The following is a 24,614-nucleotide window of genomic DNA, read 5'->3' as shown; positions in this document are numbered from 1 at the left end:
GGAAATGAGACTTGCAAATGCAAATAAATTTGCATACCAAATATCATTGAATTAACAATAGCGTTCATCTTAAACTGATCTAATCACAAACTAATACATGTAAACTAAGCAAAAGTTTCAAAGTCAATAGACCATGACTGAGGGGCCATGGAAATGAGATGTGCTAATACTTATACAATTGCATACCAATTAACATTGGCCTACCACTAATGGTTCCCCTTGAATTGACCTAATCACAAACTAATTCATGTAAACTAAGCAAAAGTTTCAAAGTCAATAGACCATGACTGCAGAGGCGGGACCAAATATTCTCCATGGAAATGAGATATGCCAATGCTTATACAACTGCATACCAAATATCATTGACCTACCACTAGTGGTTCCCCTTGAACTGACCTAATCACAAACTAATACATGTAAACTAAGCAAAAGTTTTAAAGTCAATAGTCCATGACTGAGGGGGCAGAGCATTGGAGGAGGAAGAAAGAGTCCCCTGAGAGAACCACCAACCTTTAGAAGGAAAACTAAGAAGTCCTGGCCAATAAAGATTGGAAACAGCATACCTATGTCTCGCTTTTTGACTCCGTCAAGGCGAGACAAAAAACATATGTCACAGTCATTCGCTATTCAGCAATGAATGTTTGTACCACTCTTATTAATTGGTGCTTTCAAAATTTATAGTTAATTTTTTGACATTACAACATCCCTTTAGTCATAACAATGTCAATGATGTTCATTGTTTTACTTGTTTACTAAAGAATTTCATTAATTTATTAATAAACTTTTTAAAGGCAGTACAGTGACCTATAGTTGCTTACATCCATGTCATTTTGACTCTGGTGGATAGTTGTCTTATTGGATCATACCACCTCCTTATTTTTAGCAGAGAGGACAAAATGACCATTATACACTCCTACTTTACTTAGCTTTACTCCAGTAAAAACCATATGGTGGGGGGGAGGAGGTGTGTTGGAAGGCACTTTTTTTTAATTGCCATCACCCAAACAATTGCATTTTACTTGGCTTACAGAACCACACAATTTGAACTTCTTGACCTGCCACCACCCATACAAAATAATTCAAGTGCAATCGCCAACCACCCACCCCCTATACTTTTTTCTGTAATACCCCTTAGTGAATGGTTAAACAATGGCACAGGTATCAGAATCCCAATGACTTATCAGTATTACTTACTCTTATAGGTTTGGCATCCTCGGGACCTCCACCTAATCTCTCATTTATATTCTTCTTCAGTAACTACAATTATATGACACTGTAAATTAACAAATATACATGTATGACAATATAATTAACAAATAATATGACACTGTACATTAACAAGACAGACATGTGATTGAATAGTTTGAATTTTTTTCTTCTCTGTACCTAAGTGTAATCTGTTCTATTGTAAACTTACCACAATAACAACATTTATGATCTTGACTAAAAGCAAACACAAATCATATTTTCAAGAAATAATATTAGGATTACAGTGTTTTCCTGAAATTGTACAAAAGATTTCTCATGTATAGTTATTTTGCTTTCTCTGTATAAATACTCAATGCATATGACTATATCTCCATTTGCTTTTTCCTGTTAGGGCCAAGAAAAATTAGATTTTCATCCTTACTCATCTAAAAAATGTTAACTAAATGAAAAAAATTTGGCACTCTGCTTTTCAAATCAGTAAATATTCATCAACAACTGAAAAAAAAAACAGTACCAGCATAGCCTATTTTTTGAAAATCTCTATTCATACACCATCCTCTTAATCATTCACATAATACCTATGACAAATTCAATATTCTGCAATTAAAATCTACAAAACATACAAATATAAAATAAAATAGGATCATTAAATAAACTAGAGGCTCTCAAGAGCCTGTGTTGCTCACTGAGGTATGTGTATCTTCCACAATGGACACTCCCCAACATAGAAGACTAAAATATAATTCATGACAAAAAATTTTGTTGATATGTTTTTCTGTATACAGTTCCACTTCGTCTCCTTTAGTTTTTGCCCAAAACACAATAAAGGTCCAGATAATAGACAAAACTTTTATCTTATCCCTATGTTCTATTTCTTAGGACAACAGACGCCAAGTGATGAGGAAAGCTCACTGGGCCAGGTGAGCTTAAAATAGGAGGTGCACAATGCCATTAGGCATTTCAGGATTCTGTGCTCATGAAGTTTCCTAAAACTTATAGTACACCATCTTTACAATCAAAACTTTGTATCTGACTTCCATACTAAAAACAAATAGCATTTCTAACTTACCTTCTTAATTAGATTTCTTGCTTCATTTGTAAGGTATGGAGGTAAACTCAGTTTAGCTTTTAAAATCTAAAACAACAAACATATTAAAATATGATAATTCATTACATTTTAATAAAACCATAAAGCTTTGGAGTCATTATTTGAAATGTTCTCCAAGACTTAACATGTACCACACATATATAAAATTAATCTTCAAAGTGTAATTTTTTTTTTAAGTCTTTGTTTTTTGGTGTTGATGTCAAGTGTGTTATCCCCTTAACTGAATTTATTCACATCTTTATTACAAAATAAAGATTAAGAGTTTTGAATATAATGTTGATGGTGATTCAGATTTATAACATTTCAGTGACCAGTTTTTTTTTTTTATTTTTGCGCTACTGTCTCTTTGCGCTTGATTAACTCTTTATTCATGGTGTTCAAAATATTCTTTTCAGAATTTTATTCATTTATTTATGAAGAGACCAACAGATAAGCTTTACTATAAAATGTGTTGTAAAATGAAGTCCCAGGTACCTGAATCAAAAAATTAATTACTAGTATTACTTACTCTTATAAGAAAATAAATCGATTTTATTAAAGAATTATTTTTTATGTGAAAACTAAATTACCTTGTCAATTGTTTTCTTCCTATTTTCTGCTGTAAATGGAGGCTACAAAAAATAATTGAAAATAAAATGAAAATCTTACAATCACACTACAAAACTAATTAACTCTCAGGATCATCTTAACCAAGTAATTTTACTTTTATTTTGCATCAAACAATAGACATTTGCTTATCACTGGTACATGTAGTTAATACGTATATAAACATTATCACTATAAGTACGTTATACTTTGTAAGTATATTATAAAGTTTTTTGTTCCCCAATATTTTGATTTTTTAAAAGTTATTGCTACTATCCTTCTTATTCATTTTTCATATATTGGACAACTTTCTGATATTATAAAAATCAAACAAAAAAGGAAAAGAATCTTCCCCCCCCCCCCCCCAAAAAAAAAGTGTCTGAAATAAAAAATAAATTGATAAGGTTAACAGTATGTTATTCTTTCAAAGTTTGAGCTCCAGAATTTAATGATTTTTAAACAAACAAAAAACTACTTACAGCACCAGTTAACATATCATACATTAAAGCTCCTAAACTCCACCAATCAACAGCTTTACCATGACCACTCCGTGTTAAGATTTCAGGTGCCCTGAAACAGAACATTCACAAATTTCAGTTTTTAAAGTTATATATAGTTATATGGTGTTGATCCATTTTATGTTAACTGAAATCTGACCATGTGATGAAATCATCTTTTCATTGCAAAAATTCAAGTTGTTAAAATTTTTGAAAGAGAATTAAGGCCCACCAAAAAATGGTGTATTAACTGTCACTTGCTGCAATAAAATGGGGTCTTGTGGGCTGGCAAAAAGTTTCTTATTTACTGTTTTTTTTTATTTGACCAGCTAAGCCATAAATAGTGCAATCCATTTCCCAAACACAATCAGGTTTGTATATACCAATATTTAAAGTTAGCAGCCATTTTAATTTTTGTCAGTCAGATAAGTTTTTACTAGGTTTTACACACTACTTGATGACAATTTTCAGAAATAAAAACACAGCTGTCAAGAACAAAACTGGTGTTTATATAGTTAGCTCAATTTTCGGAGAAAAAATACTTTGAGTTATAGTTAGCTCAATTTTCGGAGAAAAAATACTTTGAGTTGGCCCTAAAAAAATATGGTTGGTCTGGAAACCGTAAACACAGCTGTCGAGAACATAACTGGTGTTTATATAGTTTATAAATATAGTTTGCCCAATTTTCGGACTTTGGGTTGGCCCTAAGGGAGCTACCATTTAATTTTTAGGGGGGGGGAGGGGCCTAGGATGAAATTTGAAAAAGGCAGAACAGGAGTTTTGAGTAAAAAAAAAGGTAGGATGAGCAACTTGGCAAAAAAAAAAGGCAGGATGACAATTTATGTAAAAAAAAGTCAGGATAAACTAATAAAAAAAAACGGCAGGCCCGTATAGAGTGAAAAATAAAAATGCAGGACAGAGATTACAACTAACAAAAAAATGCAGGACAAAATTTTTGATCCTAGCCCCCTCCCCCCCCATAAAAATCAAATGGTAGCTCCCTAAAAAAAATACGGTTGGTCTGGAAACCGAAAACACACAGATTTTTATTGGCATATCAAAAATGTCCATTTATTAATTAATAATGATTATTCATCTTTACCACACTAGACCATATATTAAGAATTAGGTAAAGAATTTGATATAGACTTACATGTATTCTATAGTACCACAGAATGTATGAGTTACATTTCCATCATTTATAGATTCCTTACATAAACCAAAATCTGTCAATTTTACATGACCTGAAAATATACAATTATGATGCAAATTATTTTAATTTATAAATTCTTTTGTATTAAAAGGAAATTGCTAGCTATTCTAATATGACGAAAAGATTATAATGGACTGTTTTTTGTTTATTGTTTAATTAATTAATAAATACCATTTATAAATAACATTAGTACTTGTGTGAATTATTTTACATTTGTCATTACGGAGTGTTTTAAGCTTACTATGCGGTATGGGTTTTGATCATTGTTGAAGGCTGTACAGTGACCTATAGTTGTTTACCTGTAATTCATACGGTCTCTAGTGGAGAGTTGTCTCATTTTCAATCATACCACATCTTTTTATTTTTATATTTACATGTAAATACATTGAAATCAGAATCAAAAACATGTGCGTTAGGTGTATTACAAAAATTAAATTGTGTAAATTTTGATGAAATGATCACAAAATTCAATTTTGACTTAACAATAATATTATGGTTAGAGCTTAAATGATAACCCATCCAAATGAATAATTCAGTTTTCATTGGTCTGAGAAATTCAAAGGTGAACAACAATCTATAATATGATTTTTATACAACTAATGATGCTAAATATTATCTTATGGTGACAGAATTATGAAAGACTGCCTTGTAAAGTGTTAGCCAAATGTAATTTATTTCACGAAGCAACTCTCCATTCCTCCACTAATGTGAACTAAAATGGCTCTACCATCAAGTTATACAAACAGACAGAACTGGCATTTAAATTTCTAAAAAACTTCCAGTATATATGTGAGTACTCTATGATTGGTACCTTGTGTTTTTAGTCTTTTTATTAGGGTTTTGTGTGCTTAGTGCATTTCTTTTCCAACTGATTTTTATAGTTTGTTTGTATGTTGTGCTAGGGGGATTGAACATTCACAAACATATATCATGCATGTTTAACCTGCTTTATTCTGTATGTGCCTGTCCCAAGTCAGGAGCCGGTATTCAGTCGTTGTCTGCCTTACCTGTATTTGTTTTTTCTAGCCTAAATCAGGCCATTTCTTTTCTCTTTTAAATTGTGTTATATTTTGTCAGGCTGGGGCTTTTAAAAACATATAAAACTGTACGGATTTTGATTATTAGTGAAGGCAATACAGTACACTACAGTTGTTTACATCCTCATACTTTGGTCTCTGGTGGATAGTTATCTCATTGGCAATCATACAAAATCTCCTAATTATAATTGTATATATGCTAAATAAACCTACCATGTGCGTCTAAAAGAATGTTTTCTGGTTTCAGATCTCTATATATAATACCCTGAGAATGCAAGTGTTCTATAGCTACTAATATTTCTGCCAGGTAGAAACTGAAAAAGATAAAGATAGTAATCCTCCACTAATTATTCTTGTAAAAATGATGAAAAACAAATGTAAGGTAATATTATAAAGCATCAAATTTTAAAATATTCAATCAAAATAATTTGAATGCATTCTATGTTCCATACAAAATACCACTTTTAAAATCATATTAAATATTGAATAAAGTATTCCACTACTCTGAAGATATTAAATTCCAGATATATACCATGTAGCTAGCATATTTTCATTAATTTTTTTTATATCCATTGAAAATAATGAAATTGAAGATCTCCATCCCATCATGTGGCAAAACTATATTTATAGTTTGCAACTATATTTTTTTCAAGGGATGGGGGTATTACAAGAGCCATTATCTGGTTTAAGGCATTGTAAATATACTACCCCATCCCTTGAAAAAAATATAGTATAAATATAGTTTTGCCACATGATGGGATGAAGATCTTCAATTTCATTATTTTTGATAAATTGAAAGCTCTCTGCATTTTGCAGTCACTAGGCTAGCCAGTACCAAAACAAGCCAATAGAATTAAATATGAGATTTTATCATAAATTATGTTTTATAGTCTTACATGAAAGTGTCAACTTACCAAGCTGTGTCCTCCATGAAAATACCTTCCCTTTCTAATTGCATGAACAACTCTCCACCAGGGAGATATTCTAATATTAGGTATAATTTACCACCAGTTTGAAATGCATACATTAAATCAACTATAAAAGGATGCTGAAAATAAAACAAAAAATATTCAAATATATTAATCTTCACAAGATATAACTTATAATATATAATATTTACAAAGTCTGAATCTCAAACTGAGGATATCAATTAATATTTTATTTTTAGATATGTATTAATGTATGTATCATTAAGCATTCTAGTCATTTGGACTCTGGTGGATAGTTGTGTCACTGACACATGTGACAATCATACCACATCCCTTGTTTTAATTTTTGTGGCAAGTATATATTGTCATCTGTTATGTGTAATAAAGCAAGTACATATTGTTCAGTGTTACTTATGGACACGGGTATGGTGTATAATGGTTGTGAGGTAACTACTAAAAGAACGGAAATCATAAAAATGAGCAATTTTTCCATTCAAAAAGGTCTAGAACGGTAAAAGTGACATTACCCGCATTCAAAATTGATCTGTATTTTGTGGTAATAAGCATTGTTAAGTATAAGTTTCATAAAATTCGGTTTAGGGAAACTTATTTTGTTGTATGTAGACTGAATTACAGACGGACAAGGGTAACACTTAATGCCCCCTCTGCTGCAATGCCCCCTCTGCTGCAGCGGGGGCATCATAAATGTTGTCATTAAACCAATATAAATCTTTTAAGTGTAAAAAAATACTTTAGCGATAGTATTTTTTTGGGGGGTTGGGGGGAGAGGTCACCCCCAAAAGCAACAGAAAAAGAAATGAAAAATCAGCATGTAGCTGTCAGTATGCCTTACCTTAACACATTCCAGTATATTTCTTTCTGCCTTTGTATGTGCCTGATCCTTGGCATTTCTTGCTATTGAGGCCTATCAACATGAGAAAATATATGAATTGTTTTATTACCACATATACATTTATACAAATATTTTTTAGAGTTGAATCATAGATTCTAATATGACATGCTGCTTTCTCTTTGGATACAAAAGTGTGATAAAATTCTCAATATATTTATATTAAGTGCAGACTCACAGAATTACACATTTATGGCTGTTGCTGTTTACCTCCCATATAAATAAGCATGTATTGTAACCTATGTGCAAACACTATGTCGATTTCGCTGTTTTAAAATTGCACTTAAAAAAAAAACAAGACATAACTGTTATTGCCATTCTAATGCATAACAAAACGAATTAATGCATAAGAGCATAGAAAAATTATAAAATAAAAATCAAATTAAAATCAGCAAAATTCCATTATTGATCCTGGGGTAATAATGTGATGAAAGTTATCCCATTACTTGTATGCTCCGAATTCAGATCATATCTAATTAAAATAAAATTTTGAGGTAGTTGTTGTTTCATTCTCTATATTCTATTGCATTATTCACACATTAATTGATTTCAGTAATTCAACATGGCAGCTCCTTAGTTACTTAATGTCAACTGTGGATTTGATGGTACATTTTGTAGCTTACTAAGAAAAAAATTGTAAATTAACAAGTGAAAATATCTAGGCTGGGAATTGAAAGGTTTAAACACATTTTTTTCTATAGATTATATAAGAAATAATTCATGCAAGCTATAAATTTATTGGAAATTTATTAGCTTTATCAAACAGTGAAATAGAACAGCCACATACAGGGCATACTTATCCTCACTTCAGTTTTCTAATTACTGTATTTGTCCCATTAGAATCGAAATAATACATCAAAGCCATAGATTTGTTATCATTTTCATATGACCTGGGCCGTTATATTCATTAAATATATTCCTCAATAATACTCAGGATAAAATTTGAATATAATGGCTTGGTAGTTGAAAATTTCCAACAAATCTATGGCTTGCATGAATTATTTATTAATTATAAGGTATATTTTTTATTTTGTGCAATCCTCATCCTTTAATTTATTTGCAATTGTTTTCCTAATTTAAGCTTTAATATACAACTCACCTTCTTTAACACTTTCATGGCAAATATTTTTCCATCATCAGACCCTGATATTTTTCTTACTTGAAAGACCTGTAAGTAATAATAAGGATAACTTATGTTAGTACACAGAAAAAATGTTTGTGATTAATAAAGTTTAATTTCTTTTTATATTTTTTTTCTCATAAAAAACCATCTTATACTGGTAATATTTGTAAAAGCTTTTTGTTTTAATCTGTAAATCAGTCTGTTGATTTTGTTACACTTCATTAATATGCATTGCATACTGCATGACTGATCTTTAATTTCATTTAAAAGGGAAAACTGTTAAATTGTCTGTTACATATATATGAGTGCACTTTTTGCTTTTTCACAATCTGTCACAATAAAGTTGTTTTCTAAATTATATTATTTTCTGTCTGCTGATCAGAGAATTAAAATCTATTTAACTATTACTTTGTCTGTATTTCATTTTTTCATCAAAGGATGTGTACACAACGGAGATTAACCTCCTGAACCTACAGTGAAATCTTCTAAAGATAAATCTTACAATCTGAAAACACATAGACATTTCTTTCTTATTTTATCCCATTGTAGACACTTATTTTAATCCACAAATTCATCAAGACTTAATTCTATTTAAACAAAACTTTCAGTATTTTTTATAACAACAAATTCCGTGTAGTATGGATTCAAGTATTTTTTCATGGATTGAGGAAAGATTGTGTTTTCTTGGATACATGAATTTGTGCTTTTTAGCAATTCTTCACAGAAGCCTAATTATTTATATGAAATTTGTATTTCTCTAACTTGAACACTTGAATTTAGGGTTCATTTATACCAACAACTCCTCTATAACAAGTATCCCACAATTAATAATCAATCCAGAGCATATTGTTAATTTGACCACTAACTTTTCCATATCCCCCTTTCCCAAGAACTTTAAGCAGTTCAAAATCTTGTGGTCCAGTTTTATTCTGTCCTGGGTTAACAGTGTTCTCTGTTAATTCAACCATTTCCATTCCATCTTCACTAGAAAGAGAATAAAACAAAACTTAATACACATGAATATAGGGAGATGTAAGAATACAATATTTGGGGACGTCTAGAGTGCTGGATAGTATTAAGATTTTTTCAATTTCTTTCAGTAAGGCAACAAAGGTAGCTTTTTTTCCATTCCTCTGTCCATATAGTAAACTTTGATATATATGTATGATGGTTTGTTATGGAGCCGAGACATTTTCACAGATATGGTTAAATTTTAGGGGAACCCAGTATGATTAAATTTTTCACATATTGTGAAACCCCCAAAGGCCCCAATGTGATGCGGCTTCTGCAAGTAATAAGTCCCTATTTTCATACAGTTAAATTCTACAAACATGCTAAAAGTTCCATTCTTTACAAATATTTAATACCCTTAAAGTTTTTACATCTTTATTCATTTTTACAGTCTTCTGCTCTTCAAAAAAGCACAAATGGTTAAGCTCAGTCAATTACTTAAAATAGCAGCATGTCCAATATCATTGCATAGAGTTTTTTTTTATTTCTAATTATAGTTGTGTTCCTCAGTTTGACATGCATTAGGGATATTGACCCAGATGTCTCAGTTATTTTTGCTGTTTGGTTGCTGTCTCATTTATGTATAAATCTTTTAACATGATGAGAAAGTATAGAAATCCTGTTTAAATCTTCACCTTTTCTTGTGTTGTTCTTGTTTCAATTATAAAGTACATGTAAACATGATAAAATCCCCTCAAAGATGTAATTAGAATGTTGGCGAGATATGTTATCTGTGTTGGCCTGCATAAAACACAGGTCAATAATCGGTATCATTAACTCATAATATCTAACAAGGTATTCCCATGCATAATATACATCAGAAATGTTAGCATTTCTGTCATACATGTATTTGCATAAGATTGCAAATAATTACTTAATTTAACTTAAAACTTTAAATGAACCATGTACAAAAAAAAAATAATACAGTAAGACCTAAATGGTCAATTGCATATATACTTGTACATAATGATAAATGATACACTATATACATTAAACATGTACAGTATTCGCTAACTTTGGTTAAAAAGAATTTCCAATCAATATTTCATAATGTTCCTTTTGAATTTGTTAAAGTTCTTCATCAATAATTTGAATTTGTCAATCTTCTTGCATTTTCTGAATCAAAATTGTAATACAAATATCTTTGTATAAGTCCTTTTCACATTTATCATGTTTATTAAGCATGTTCTAGACACCTCTGTGAATATTTGCAACGAGAAAGTTCTGTTAGGGGTACTATATATTATATATACATTAAGTACATGTATCTGATATTATTAGCAATAGAAAGCTCTGATTCAAAAACTTTGTTTGTTTTAACAGTTTTTTCCTGTGTTTATCTTGTTCCAATACATTTGTACTTCATTTTCTGTATATTTCAAATAAAGAAAAAAAAAAGTTTATAGAAAATAGACTTTGACCCACAAAAAATCATACTGCTTAAAATAAAATTTCTCATTTTAACATAAAATCCCTAGCTCTCATCACAATAAACTTGTTGGTGCCAAACAGATAATAGTTGAAATTTTTTCTAGAAATGTTTAATTTCAATAACTCAACTTTGTATATAAAGTTGTGATTGAATATATTTTTCATAAGTACTAGTATCATCATAAACTTGCTATGAATTTACTTCAAAGAACATTTTTACATAAAATTGCAGTATTTTTTTCTTTGTGAATTTAAAGTTCCTTTGGACTGCAAAAGTTCCAAGTAAAAATCTATTTATATTCAGCTTCCAGGTATGTATCTATTAATAATATATATAAAAATCATTCTGAGAAAATAGTTTTATTTGAAAATAAAATTTACAAATTACTATTAAGTACCTTAACAAAATTAAATCAATATTTCAAATTGGTAATGAATCTAATATTTCCTTTTATAATTCAAATAAGTTAATTTTTCCGTAACAGGTCTTCCTTCATATTATAATAAAATGCTCCGCTGGGGCGCAGCTTGATACGACCGCAGAGGTCGAACCCTGAACAGTTGGGGCAAGTATGGACACAACATTCAAGCTTGATACAGCACTGAATTTGGATTGTAATTAAATATTTGACACAGCATAGGTTTCTGACACAGAATGAAAGTGGTCTAAGAACTTAAAAATTTTCAATTTACCTATTCATACATGTGATGGACTGTGAAACTCAGATCAGGAGATTGGGAAATTTTGGTCAGGAGATTAGGACTCAGATCAGGAGGTTTTTAATCGACATTAATTTTGTTGTAAATGTAACCGTGTGCTGTAAAAATGGTCTTTTAAAGTGTGTTTTCTTCAACTTTCCAACCAATTTATTATGTTTATAGTACCCTTGTACTTATAAAGTTTCTCCATCTTTATATTCTACATGTTCAATCTAACATTGTTTTTTTCCAGTATGTTCTTTAAATTTTTTACTTCATATTCTATAAAACAATCATTGCAACCAGAACATTTGTTTAGCTGTCTGCAAATAGTTTTTATTTTTTTTTTTTTTCTCTTGCAAATAGTTTTTATTTGCAAACTCAGAAATTCATTCTATCTGTAAAGTTAGGGTCATAGTTATTATATAAATTTCAATTTAAGCCTTAAAAGAAAGTATAGAATCCTCAAATAATTTTCAAATTATTATTTTTTTATTTGTCCTAAGACATTTAAAATCATTTAATAGCCATCCTTTTATGATTATTTGTTCAATTTATATTTTATTTATATTCTTTTAAAAATTTTCATTATTAAAAGGAAAGTAACTTAAAACAGGATAAATCAAGGGAAGTAACCCAATAAATACACAGTTTTTGTTACACAACGGCAGTTAGCCTGAGGTAAAAATCGTTGCTTACCAGTATGTTTGACACCCAAGCTGACAAGTGAAGCCATATAATTATGCATGTTAATTGATTTACAGGTAAAATATAACTTCAGGTAATGTCAGTTACACCAGATGCCTGAGATGTTATGTTGGGCAGAAATTTTTCATTCATGAAAAATTTCATACACGGGATTTTTTCAACGGGAGGTCGGGAGGTTCACATGTATGCCTATTCAAACCATATCATTATTATTTGCTTTTATATATAAATCAGAAATAACCAATTTAAAATGGAAAATGTTAAAGAAAAAAAAGGAAAAAAAAAATCCCCCCCCCCAATTTTTTGAACCCCCTTATGATTCATCGCCCCCAAACTCAATCCCAGCTTTCCCTTTGTGGTATGGTACCTTGCAGTACAATTTCAGAGAGATTCATACACTTGAACACAAGTTATTGTCTGGAAACTAGAAAAATGCTTGTTTTTTGGCCCCATTTTTGGCCCCAAATTCCTAAACGTTTAGGGCAATTACCCCCAAACTCAATTCCAGCTTTCCCTTTGTGATATGGAACCTTGCAGTACAATTTCATAAAGATCCATACACTTACACACAAGTTATTGTCCTGAAACTAGAAAAATGCATGTTTTTTTTGCCCTTTTATGGCCCCTAATTCCTAAAATTTTGAGGGAAAACCCCCAAAATCAATCCCAGCCTTCCCTTTGTGATATGGAACCTTGTAGTACAATTTCATTAAGATCCATACACTTACAAACAAGTTATTGTCATGAAACTAGAAAAATGCTTGTTTTTTGCCCCTTTTTGGCCCCTAATTCCTAATATTTGGAGGAAATTACCCCAAAAATCAATCCCAGTATTCCCTTTGTGATATGGAACCTTGTAGTACAATTTCATAAAGATCCATACACTTACAAACAAGTTATTGTCATGAAACTAGAAAAATGCTTGTTTTTTGCCCCTTTTTGGCCCCTAATTCCTAAAATTTGGAGACAATTACCCCCAAAATCAATCCCAGCATTCTCTTTGTGATATGGAACCTTGTGGTACAATGTCAGAGAGATCCATACACTTACACACAAGTTATGTCTGGAAGTTACAAAAATGCTTATTTTTGGCCCCTTTTGGCCCCTAATTCCTTAACTGTTAGTACCATAACCCCCAAAATCAATCCCCACCTTCCTTTTGTGGTATTGAACCTTATGGTAAAATTTCAATGAGATCCATTCACTCAAACTAAAGTTAGAGTGCGAAAACTAATGTGTATAATATTTGGACGACGACGAAGACGACGACGACGACGACGCCAACGTCATACCAATATACGACCACAAAAATTTTTTTGCGGTCGTATAAAAACACATATCATATAATTTTAACATTTGTATACAACATGTACAATGCACACCTATTTTTTTGGGTAACCACAACCAATGAAAAATAATTATATACAAATCATAGATTTAAATAATTTGATATTGATTTTTAACATCTAACAACTGATATCAATGATAAAAATAAATATGAAAATATTTAAACTATTGAGGATGTCAATACTGTACTACCATTTGTATCTACAGGTAGATTTAAATACAATTTAATTATCTAATTTCAGAATCATTTGGATGACAACCAATATCGATAAACTAGTATATTAAATCTTAAACCTGCAGTGAGGTGAGAGTTTTTTGCTCCGTGTTGGGGCCTCAATGTGACTTTGAGATGAAGAACAGCAATACAGGTGTTTTTTTGCTGTGCATGTACTGATTTTGTGTCATGGATGGATACCCCATATCCTTTGTTTTTCTATTATATATACAACTTTTGAAACTTTTAATTTGGCAAAGAATGTAAAATATATGTCTAGGTCAAAATTTATGGACTTTCTGGTGTGTAGAGTTATTCATATTTATACTATTAAAATTTCAAAATATTATGGATATTTTACACATATTTTGGTTACTTATATATCAACATGATCAACGAATCAAAAAAAACAAAAAACATTTTATTCTTAACATGGCTAGATATCTATAACATACATAAGACTTTTATCAATGATAGAAAGTCCCAACGTTTTAGAAGGAGAAAACATTTTGAACCCCTGCATCCTAAATAGAATAAACTGCTTCGCCAAGCGCAGCTGGATATGACCGCAGAGGTCCAACCCTGAACAGTTGGGGCAAAAATGAACACAATATTCAAGCTTGATACAGGTCTGAATTCGGATTGTAATTAAATATTTGACACGTTATCGGTCTCTGACACAGAATAAATGTAGTCAAAGAACTCGAAATTGGTTATATGATTTGAATTTATATTCAATTGAAGATTTCTTGCTTTCTGCAATACACTGTGCTGTTGCATAATACTTAGTAAATATGTTTTCAGACTATAAACAAAGAATTAGCCAAATAAATTGTGACCCTCAATTTTTCTTTGGAAAATTGACAATTTCTTGAATCCTGAAGAAAAAAAATTGACCCCCTCCTCCCTTATCAAAAAAAAAAAAAAAATATTTGAAGAAATTTTCTTTTTCATTTCTCAAATCTTGAGGGAAAAAAATTGCCCCCCCCCCGAACAAACAAAATTTTTTTTTACCCCCCCCCCCCCCCCCCCCCCCCCCTTTTCCCCAAAAAAATATTTAAAGAAAATTTTCTTTTTTAAAAATGTGGTACAATTTACACTTAAACACAAATTATTGTCTGAAAACTAGAAAAATGCTTGTTTGAGACCCTTTTTGGCCCCTAATTCCTTAACGGTTTGGGCAATTACCCCCAAAATGAATCCCAACCTTCTACTTGTGGTATTAAACCTTGTGGTACAATTTCAGAGCAATCAAAATACTTATACACAAGTTATTATCCTGAAACTAGAAAAATGCTTGTTTTGGGCCCCTTTTTGGCCCCTTATTTCTAAACAGTTTGGACCATCACCCCCAAAAACAATCCCAACCTTCCTTTTGTGGTATTGAACCTTTTGGGAAAATTTCATAGAGATAAATACACTTTAACTTAAGTTATTGTCCAGAAACCAAATGTCTACTGACTACGAAGACGACCACAACGTGATACCAATATACGACCCCAAAATTTGTTTGCGGTCGTATAAAAATACAACTGTGGATTCATTCTTTTTTGTGGAATACCAATTTTTTTTATGAATTTCTACGGTTTAGGTGAACCAAATTAAGATATTAAACGAAGTACAAATTTTCGTTTAGCTTGTATTCAGATTTTAGCAATACCCTAAAATCAGTAACAACAAATATAAATAAATCCACAGTGTATAGATATTCATGTGTGTATGCATAAAGTTAATTTATCTTTTTTTCTCTGCGTGCTATGTATGTAACTAAAATATCTTTCAATCTATTTTCATTTCAATAATTAATTTACTGCTAAAGATTTGGCAATTTATAAGTGTGCAGTCAGTGATACAATTCTGTATACTTACAGCTGTCCTCGACCAAAACTGTTTCCCTGAAAAATAAAATCATTGAATTCAGTATAGTTATTGCAATTTAAAGGAATTACTTAAAGATATAATTACTGCAGACCACATTATTTTTTGACCAAATTTTTGTAATGCAAATTTCGCAAATAGTTTAACATGATAAATAGCGCTATCACTTAAATCATAATAAATATGTCAAATTTTGATCTTCTCTTTTAACATGTTTAAGAAGACATCAACAAAATACGAGAATTGACAAAATGTTGGTTTTCAATTCTAGCAATGTTCAACGCATTCTGTATACATAGAGTATCTGGGCAACAGATAGTAAAATAAAAAATTCAGGTATACTATATTCATGTGGTTAGCCTCAATGAAAGAGCTACCAAACAATACAGAACTCTACCTCCTGTAACTCTATATATATATATACATCTTTCTAATGTTTTTAGATTACAGATTTCATGGAGGTTGACCCCACATCTCCCTTTATTCTAAATCATATAGAAACTAGAAATTTTAAGGTCTTCATGCTATTTTCAACAATTAAAAAATCTTGACATATAATGGATGTAGTGAGTAAGTCAGCCCGTTATAGATATCTTATGTAGACATTTCATAATAGTTCTTACTTAATTGGTTTACCTCTGATACAAAAGTAATCCTAGGTAAGCCATTTATTATATATCAATTCCTCCTACACAGACTATTGTAAAATGTGTGTAAACCTCTTACTATCTTAATGAGGTTTTGAATGACAAAAACAAATGAAAAGGATCGGCTAAAATGAAATAAAATTATCTGTTCAACTATACTGCTATGGACATGATGGAAATAGCATCAAAAATTATTTGAAAGTATTTAAAAAAAATGTCATTGACCTAAAGGTTTTTATTTTCTTTACCAAAGGTTCAATGAACTGTTTTAGACTCAACATCAATCTTAGAAAATTCCAGATGTTAAGTTTGGTTAACTTGTGTTGTTAGATTCACACTGGCTATATTTTCCAAATCTCCATATTGGGTTTTAAGAACAAGGGGACCTAATTAATGCATCATTCATACAGTACTGTACATGCACATATCATAAGTGTTTTTAACCAGATTATGTAATAATTCAGTGTTCTCCTCAAGACCTTTTAGCATTGATCATTGTTATATATGTGATGGTATATTGCTTGAATGGGACCCTATCTGAAATGTTTAATTTTTCTTATAGCTTGTTTTATGAATGTCATGCTATAATTTCTAGAAACAAGATGGTACAATCTATTCAAAATTCCCTGTATAATACCAGGATTGTATATATATGAAATTTGTGTTGTAAATTTGCTGAATAAACTGATGTTACATTCATGTTTTTATTTGAACATCAACTTACTTCATATTCAATTTCATTCTATATATCTCTCAACATTTCTTGAAGTCTCAACCTCACTCTGTTTACAATCAGACTCACTACCAATCCTACTTTCTACTTCACTACATGTAGCTGCCACCTCACTATTCATTAGCTTATTACACTCTAGGATTTAACTTTTAAGGTAGAAAAGCATCACATCAGAGTGGCCCCATGGATTGTTATTTGTATGATTACATTCAATTATAATCCTCTTAACTCTTATCAATCAACCATAAAGATGAGATACAAAATTCAAGGTTTTATCATAAAATGTAGACAATGTTTGCTGTTAATTAAGTTTTATTTTTAAAGGCATATAAATGTATACATTTTGTTACACTGCCTAAAAAGAATATATCTTTAATGCTCATATGGTCTTATGGATAAACAACACATGGCACACATTACTTCATACTTTGAATGTAACGTAAGAGTAATATCAACAGATGATAGTCAACTTCACTACCTGGAATTTTCTGGAATATTTAAAGTCAATTCAGTCATCTAATCTTAAGCCAACAATGCATGCACTTTAACAAGTATTATAAGATAATATAATATGTGACTGGTATATATAAAGCAATGATGAAAATGCACGGAAAAGTAGACAAAAAATTGAGAAGTGCCTATTCCCAACCTTTAAAAGTGCCCTGGTCTCCACTCAGACACCCTGCCCCTTTCAATTTCTAGTCGCAGCACTGAATATTTATGTCTGAATTGGAAGATTTATACAGATATACATGTATAACTATATCATGATATTTTGGTCAGTATGTCAGTCAACATCATAGATAAATCTGTTTACTGCATAAAGTAAACCAAATCATGGACAGTTACGTATACAGTTTACCTTTCTTAAAAATGATCATATATCTAACATCTATGTAGTATCTGACAGTTATTTTCTTACTGTGTCAAACAAAATAATTCAGTAAACCGATATCACTACATGTATCTGTTCTTGTAGAATCAATCCGATCTGAATTAACTAGATATCATTGAGATGGGAGCCATCTCTGTGGGCCCCGCTGTGAATAATGTGTGGTAAAAAATTTGTATCTTTATCATTGGACATGGGGTTGTCAAATGAAACCAAAGTTTTTGACCTTGACCTTTAACCTAGGAAGTTGTACATAAATTATGACACACCCTCTGGTGTTGGTTTATATACATATCAAGTATAAACTTTGAAATCATAACGGTTCTCAAGATATAGAGCGGACACGATCTTTACCATAGGACATGGGGTTGTCAACTAAAACCAAAGTTTTTGACCTTGACCTTTGACCTAGGATGTTGTACATACATTATGACACACCCTCTGGTGTTGGTTAATATACATATCAAGTATAAACTTTGAAATCATAACGGTTCTCAAGATATAGAGCGGACATGATCTTTACCATAGGACATGGGGTTGTCAACTAAAACCAAAGTTTTTGACCTTGACATTTGACCTAGGAAGTTGAACATACATTATGACACACCCTCTGGTGTTGTTTAATATACATGTCCAGTATAAACTTTGAAATCATAACGGTTCTCTAGATATAGAGCGGACACGATTTGTTACGGACGAACGGACAGACAGACTGATCACTATAGGGCGGTCGCCATTCGGCGGGGCCCTAATAAATTATTCAAAGATTTTTGCTTGGTACAATCATATTAGTACAGTGTATCCGCACTTCCCTCTACTGTTTAGATGAAGAACAGTAATAAAAGAGCCTTTGAGAAGTGTCCTTTTTTACAAATTTACAATTATTTTTTTTACGTCTTTCTTTACAAAATGAAGGTTGAAAATGTGACCAAACTACAATACTTATGAGCATGGATATTATTGTGTGAATTTACAATGTTTATTAGATAATGTGTCTCTACTGTTTGATCTTAACTAAAATCTATAGCTCACACATGTGACATTTGATTTTTTTTTTCAACTTTGAGTCATTCAATATGACTTTCATATCAACTTGTTGAAGGTTACCACAATATGTCTGTTTTGAAAAAAAAACAATGTATGTAATATATGAAAACAAAAAAATTTGGTATGATATCTAATGAGACACTAGAGACTCAATGACACAACTCTCCACCAGAAATTCAGGGGTAAGCAACTATAGGTCAAAGTACAACCTTTCATAATGAGCAAAACTCAAGGCACAGCAAGCTATAGAAGGCCCAAAAAAAAAAAAACGTAAAACAATACAAACATGAAAACTAATGGCCTGATTTATGTACAAAACAATAGGAGAAAAAACAAATATGATATAAACAGCAAGGAATTACAGGCTCCTGACTTGGGACAGGCAAATACAGAATGTGGCAGGAATAAACATGTTTGTGGGCTTCCAACCCTAACCTTAACTCATCAGATCGATACAAAGCACAAAAACAACTAATAAAATCACAAAAGATACAGATCTGAGAGTACTCAAATTTACATAAAGCTAGTTCAAAGCCAATAACAACTAAATCAAAAATCATGTATAACATCCAATGGATTTAGTGTAAAGACGTCATAAACAGTCAAAGAAAAACATGACCTTGTGCAATGCGAAAATATAGGTATGGACATGATGGACATAATTTTTCTTATTATAACAAAATCAATATAATTAATACTGATAAAAACAATATTCAAAGATCTCCTTACAGTGTTAAATTAGTAACCTTTTTGAATAAGCTTATTCAAAGGATTGATAAGTTTACACTGTTCCTATCTGAATTTACGGGTTTGAAAAACCACATCACCGTAAAAATTAGGACATGCTTTACTATTAGTAATAGGTTTTCTACATACATGTACAGTCAAATCCCCAAACCAAATCTTTGTATCTATGAAAGAATTTAGTAAAGGTTTTAAGTAATTTGTGGTAACAAAATCCTTGACTTAAATTAATAATTTACCAGCAATACATAGATTATGTTCATTAAAATCCAAAACATCACTACAGACACAGACATAGCAAAGGAGTTGTGATATATATTAACATTGAAGATGAGGCAAAGGAACAACAATGTATGTTGGTGAACAAAACTTTTACTGTAAAAAATATACATTCAATTTCCAGTTAAGTTTACAGTTTTTGAAGCATAAGATATTTTCAAATAAAGATTATTCAGAAAAAAATTATCCATAATAAAAGCGCAGAGTTCCAATGTCCCCCCCCACATTGCATATATATTATCTATCCAAGGTACAAGGGCAAAAACTAAAAAAACACACTTCTGTTTTGTTCTTTTAAAACTTTTTATTAATATCTAAGAGAAATGTAGGCTTCAGAGCAAATGCAATGTGATTTCCGTTATAAATAATATTTCCAAGGGACATAACTCTTTTTAAAATAATTGATAGGCACTGATTTTTGAATTCATGGAAGACATTGCTGGTATAAACCTATGATATAAGTTTCATAAAAATCTGGCAAGAATTGAACATATGAGAGCGCTAACAATTTGCAATTTTCCATTTAATTAATGTTTCCAAGGGGCATGACTCTTTTAAAAATAATTGATCAGCATTGAATATATCGTCAAAGACCATGATGATGTAAACTGATAATATTAATTTCATAAAAATCCTGCAAGAATTGTACACATGAGAGTGCTCATAAGGCAATTTTCCATATAATTAATATTTCCAAGGGGCAGAACTCTTTTAAAAATAATTGATCAGCACTGATTTTCATACTCGTCAAAGATATTGCTGATATAAACTTATGATTTAAGTTTCATAAAATTCTCGCAAGAATTGTACACGAGAGCACTAACAATGCAATTTTCCATATAATTAATGTTTCCAAGGGGCATACATGTAACTCTTTTAAAAATAATTGATCATCACTGATTTTCAAACATGTCCAAATAATTGCTGATATACATACACCTATGATATAAGTTTCATAAAAATCTGGAAAGAATTGTACACATGAGAGCGCTAACAATGCAATTTCAATATAATTAATGTTTCCAAGCTATATAACTCTATTAAAAAAAATTGATTGGCACTTCCAACTATATATCTAGCACTAAAAAGATCTTTTTTTATGGCAAAAAAGAAAAGAAAGTATCATACATCAATTAAAATTCAACCAAAAAAAAATTCTGTTTATCATGTTTACATGAAACAATGCATTTACATGGAAATATAAACATTTAGCAAGGAGATCTAACCAAAAGTTTTTTAAGAGCGTGGAATGCAAAATTTTAACTTTTGGGATCTTTATTCTTCTTTCAGCTGTTCCATTGGTGCACTGTAGTTATTATTGCAAGAATATGGATTTCGGTAATAGCTGATCTGCTTCTGATGAATCCCGCCTCCAATTCGTGGTTTGTACAAATATATCAATGGCGGACAAAGAAAAATTTACGAAAATAAACAATATTTGACAAGCGATTTGGAAAGGAATATGATGCTTTTAATGCAATAAATGGATGAAACATTAACTAAGGTAATTTAAGTAACGTTTTACATGTTTTTAATGAAGAAACAAACTTATTTTGCTGGAAATCAGAATGTTTTGATATACGCTCTCGAGTAACAATTACCGGATGTGAAAGAAAATACTTCATCAAAGTTGTTTCTTTGAAATAACATGAATAACATACGACCAATCTGTAAAGTCAATACTTTCAAAGCTTTTCAAACATGTCTAAAGAAATAAATCGTCTCTGTCTTTGAATTTATTTACCTATAAAAGAAAAATTTCTGTTTTATTGACTTGGTAAAAATGAAAATTGCCAATGAGGAAAGTGACTGCAAGCGACTATTAAGAACACGGATCTCCTGTAGTTGGTGATCGCAATACTGGTATACCAGTATTGCCCACAATACTGGTATAAAAATTTTGTACCAGTATTGTAATTTTTAAAAAAAAAACAGCAATACTGGTACATTACTGATATACCAGTATTGTAGTTGTACTGTTCACTATACTTTAAGGTGTATAATGAAAAATGAATTTTAAGCAAAATTAGATATGGAAGATCAAAGGGAGATTAAATGAACTCAAAAAGATTATAGAGGATAATTGTGAAATCAAACAACCAGTTAAAAATAATTGCTATAATTGTACAAATAAACAAAAGATTATTGTAATTAAATCATCTTATTCAAACAACTGTTAATTATATAAATAGTTGCTAATAATTTTATCATATTTCTATATTTTATTTAATTCAATTTAGATAAAATAAAATAAAAGCTTTATTATCTGAGTTATTATTTAATAAATTCAAGCAAATTATTACACTATAACACTGTAAATTCAGCATTTACATGTATGCCATCGTATATTTTTTACAGATATTTTAATACATGTACAATGTATACTAAGATTCTAAGCATTTGTTTGTGTTTATTTTCTTATCAATCTTTCACAATAAACATGATAAAATATATTAATAGATATAGGAAGATGTGGTATGAGTGCCAATGAGACAGCTCTCCATCCAAGTTACAATTTATAAAAGTAAACCATTATAGGTCAAGGTACGGCCTTCAACGCGGTGCATTGGCTCACACCTAACAGCAAGCTATAAAGGGCCCCAAAAAATTACTAGTGTAAAACCATTCAAACGGAAAATCAATATCCATTAAACATAAAAAGTTGCTTAATAGGGGAACCTGATTATAATCAAATTAACTACTTTTACTAGTTTGTCTACATGAATGTTAAGGGTAGTTAAAGCAGTTGATTCAGAACCATGGGCAATACAATTTGTAGCAGATATATCTTCTGGTACAAATACTCAAATACTAATACTAGACAAGCACTCCTACAGTAAGAGAGCCGTACAGGTGCTATCTAAACAAGCTTGTAATCCAGCAAGCGTAAGAGAAAGTCCACAGACTGAATACATAAATATCAATATAGGAAGTGGGGATTTCAGAAATGCCATCTGAAGAAGAAATAAACAATACCAATGCTGATGATACAGAAGCTATAACAGCATTAATGTCAATATAAAATTCACTAAAATATACTATTGAGACTTGGAAAGAGAGAGCTGGAAGAAAACAAAGAAGAAAGTAAAGAGTTTGTTAAAATGCTGAGACAGTACGGTTCCCTTAAGAAAAAAAACATCAGAAGATTTAAAACTTTCTTTGATTACAATCACAGTGTACCATTAATGGCATCATCAGTTAAACATACAATCATTCCATATAAAATTGTCATGTCATATGTTATTATCATTATGCATATATACGTGACACCTTTAATAAAAGATTAATTACCTATATATGTATTGTTTATTTTAAAAAAACACAATACTGGTACAATACTGGAATACAATACTGGTACAAAATTTTTATACCAGTATTGTGCACAATACTAGTATACCAGTATTGCGATCACCAACTACAGGAGATCCAAGAACACCAGGGCGACTAGATATCGCATTTGACGGTTGGGGAAAGCGAAGTCACAGACCTGAAAACGACTTTTTAGCACAAAATGCCTGCTAGCGTGAGCCCTGGGTAAGAGTTGGCGTGCTACTGATCTGCTTATAGCAGCCTCACTCTACAATTTGACATCACACAAGAAAAATTTTGACACGAAAAAACAAAAGGGATTGTTGTATGACATTAATAGGTCAGTTGCCTAAGAATCCCAAATAGAAATAATATGCATAGTCCACTATAGTCTATACTATATGGTTTTATAACTGAAGTGGAGATCTATTTAGGACGATCAACAGGTAAGCATGGTGAAGATTAAAAAAAGATCTTTTATCTGTGAAAACCATCATGCATTTGATAAGAAGCTTTTATCTTTGAAAAAATACACTTGGTTTAAATTGTAAAAGTTGCATCATCGGTGTGTCATATAATTTTTTTAAACTGTTAATAAAGGCACCATACGTACTGGTTCATCAGGCTCAAAATAATCGTCGTCTGAAATATCCTCCTCCCCTTCAGGGGTATCGTGAAGCTCGAGATCAAAAACACCGGCCATACTTCTACATTTGGATAAATCTGTATATGTCTGTCTTGTAAATTATGATTGTTTTACATTCATTCAGACAACGACGTTAGGAACTAAGGCGAGGGATTCCTAATGACGTAGAAAATATCACATGGAACACTCTTCCGGTTGAAGAATATCCAATAAAATTCCGTTTAAACAATAACGGAAGTCATTTTTAAAAGAACAGTTAATTTCATTGGACCAGTCTTTGTTCCATTTTTAGAAACGGTGCGATACCAGCTCTGAAGTGATCGTTTCTTCATAACAGATTGAAAGAACTAGAACTACTATGAACGAATAATTCACGTAGAATCTTAATACCATGAACCCTTAAAAAATGGCATTATTA

At 30.9% G+C, this 24,614-nt stretch overlaps 1 protein-coding gene and 1 long non-coding RNA gene across 2 annotated transcripts in view; both read right to left on the bottom strand.

The window, feature by feature from the left end:
* LOC127711922 (ribosomal protein S6 kinase beta-1-like) overlaps positions 1-24,368 on the bottom strand; it is a 34,316-nt gene extending 9,948 nt beyond the window's left edge. The window contains exons 1-12 of the mRNA XM_052218079.1: positions 24,164-24,368; positions 15,891-15,916; positions 9,478-9,595; positions 8,588-8,656; positions 7,432-7,503; positions 6,564-6,697; positions 5,863-5,963; positions 4,553-4,643; positions 3,382-3,472; positions 2,887-2,928; positions 2,279-2,344; positions 1,195-1,257 (exon numbers count right to left, since the gene is read on the bottom strand). Of these exons, the coding sequence (XP_052074039.1) occupies positions 1,195-1,257; positions 2,279-2,344; positions 2,887-2,928; positions 3,382-3,472; positions 4,553-4,643; positions 5,863-5,963; positions 6,564-6,697; positions 7,432-7,503; positions 8,588-8,656; positions 9,478-9,595; positions 15,891-15,916; positions 24,164-24,253 (963 nt within the window). The 5' untranslated portion in view covers positions 24,254-24,368. The remainder of the gene's footprint in view (positions 1-1,194; positions 1,258-2,278; positions 2,345-2,886; positions 2,929-3,381; positions 3,473-4,552; positions 4,644-5,862; positions 5,964-6,563; positions 6,698-7,431; positions 7,504-8,587; positions 8,657-9,477; positions 9,596-15,890; positions 15,917-24,163) is intronic.
* On the bottom strand, positions 12,031-13,695 carry LOC127711929 (uncharacterized). The gene is made up of 2 exons (XR_007986915.1): positions 13,314-13,695; positions 12,031-13,152 (listed from the first exon to the last, which is right to left on the bottom strand). It is a non-coding gene; the product is annotated as an uncharacterized LOC127711929 (long non-coding RNA).
* Positions 24,369-24,614: the final 246 nt, after the last annotated feature.

This window comes from Mytilus californianus, unplaced genomic scaffold (assembly GCF_021869535.1).
Source record: "Mytilus californianus isolate M0D057914Y unplaced genomic scaffold, xbMytCali1.0.p SCAF_8, whole genome shotgun sequence".
NCBI classification, from domain to species: Eukaryota; Metazoa; Mollusca; class Bivalvia; order Mytilida; family Mytilidae; genus Mytilus; species Mytilus californianus.
This window is presented reverse-complemented; position numbering and strand designations above follow the sequence as displayed.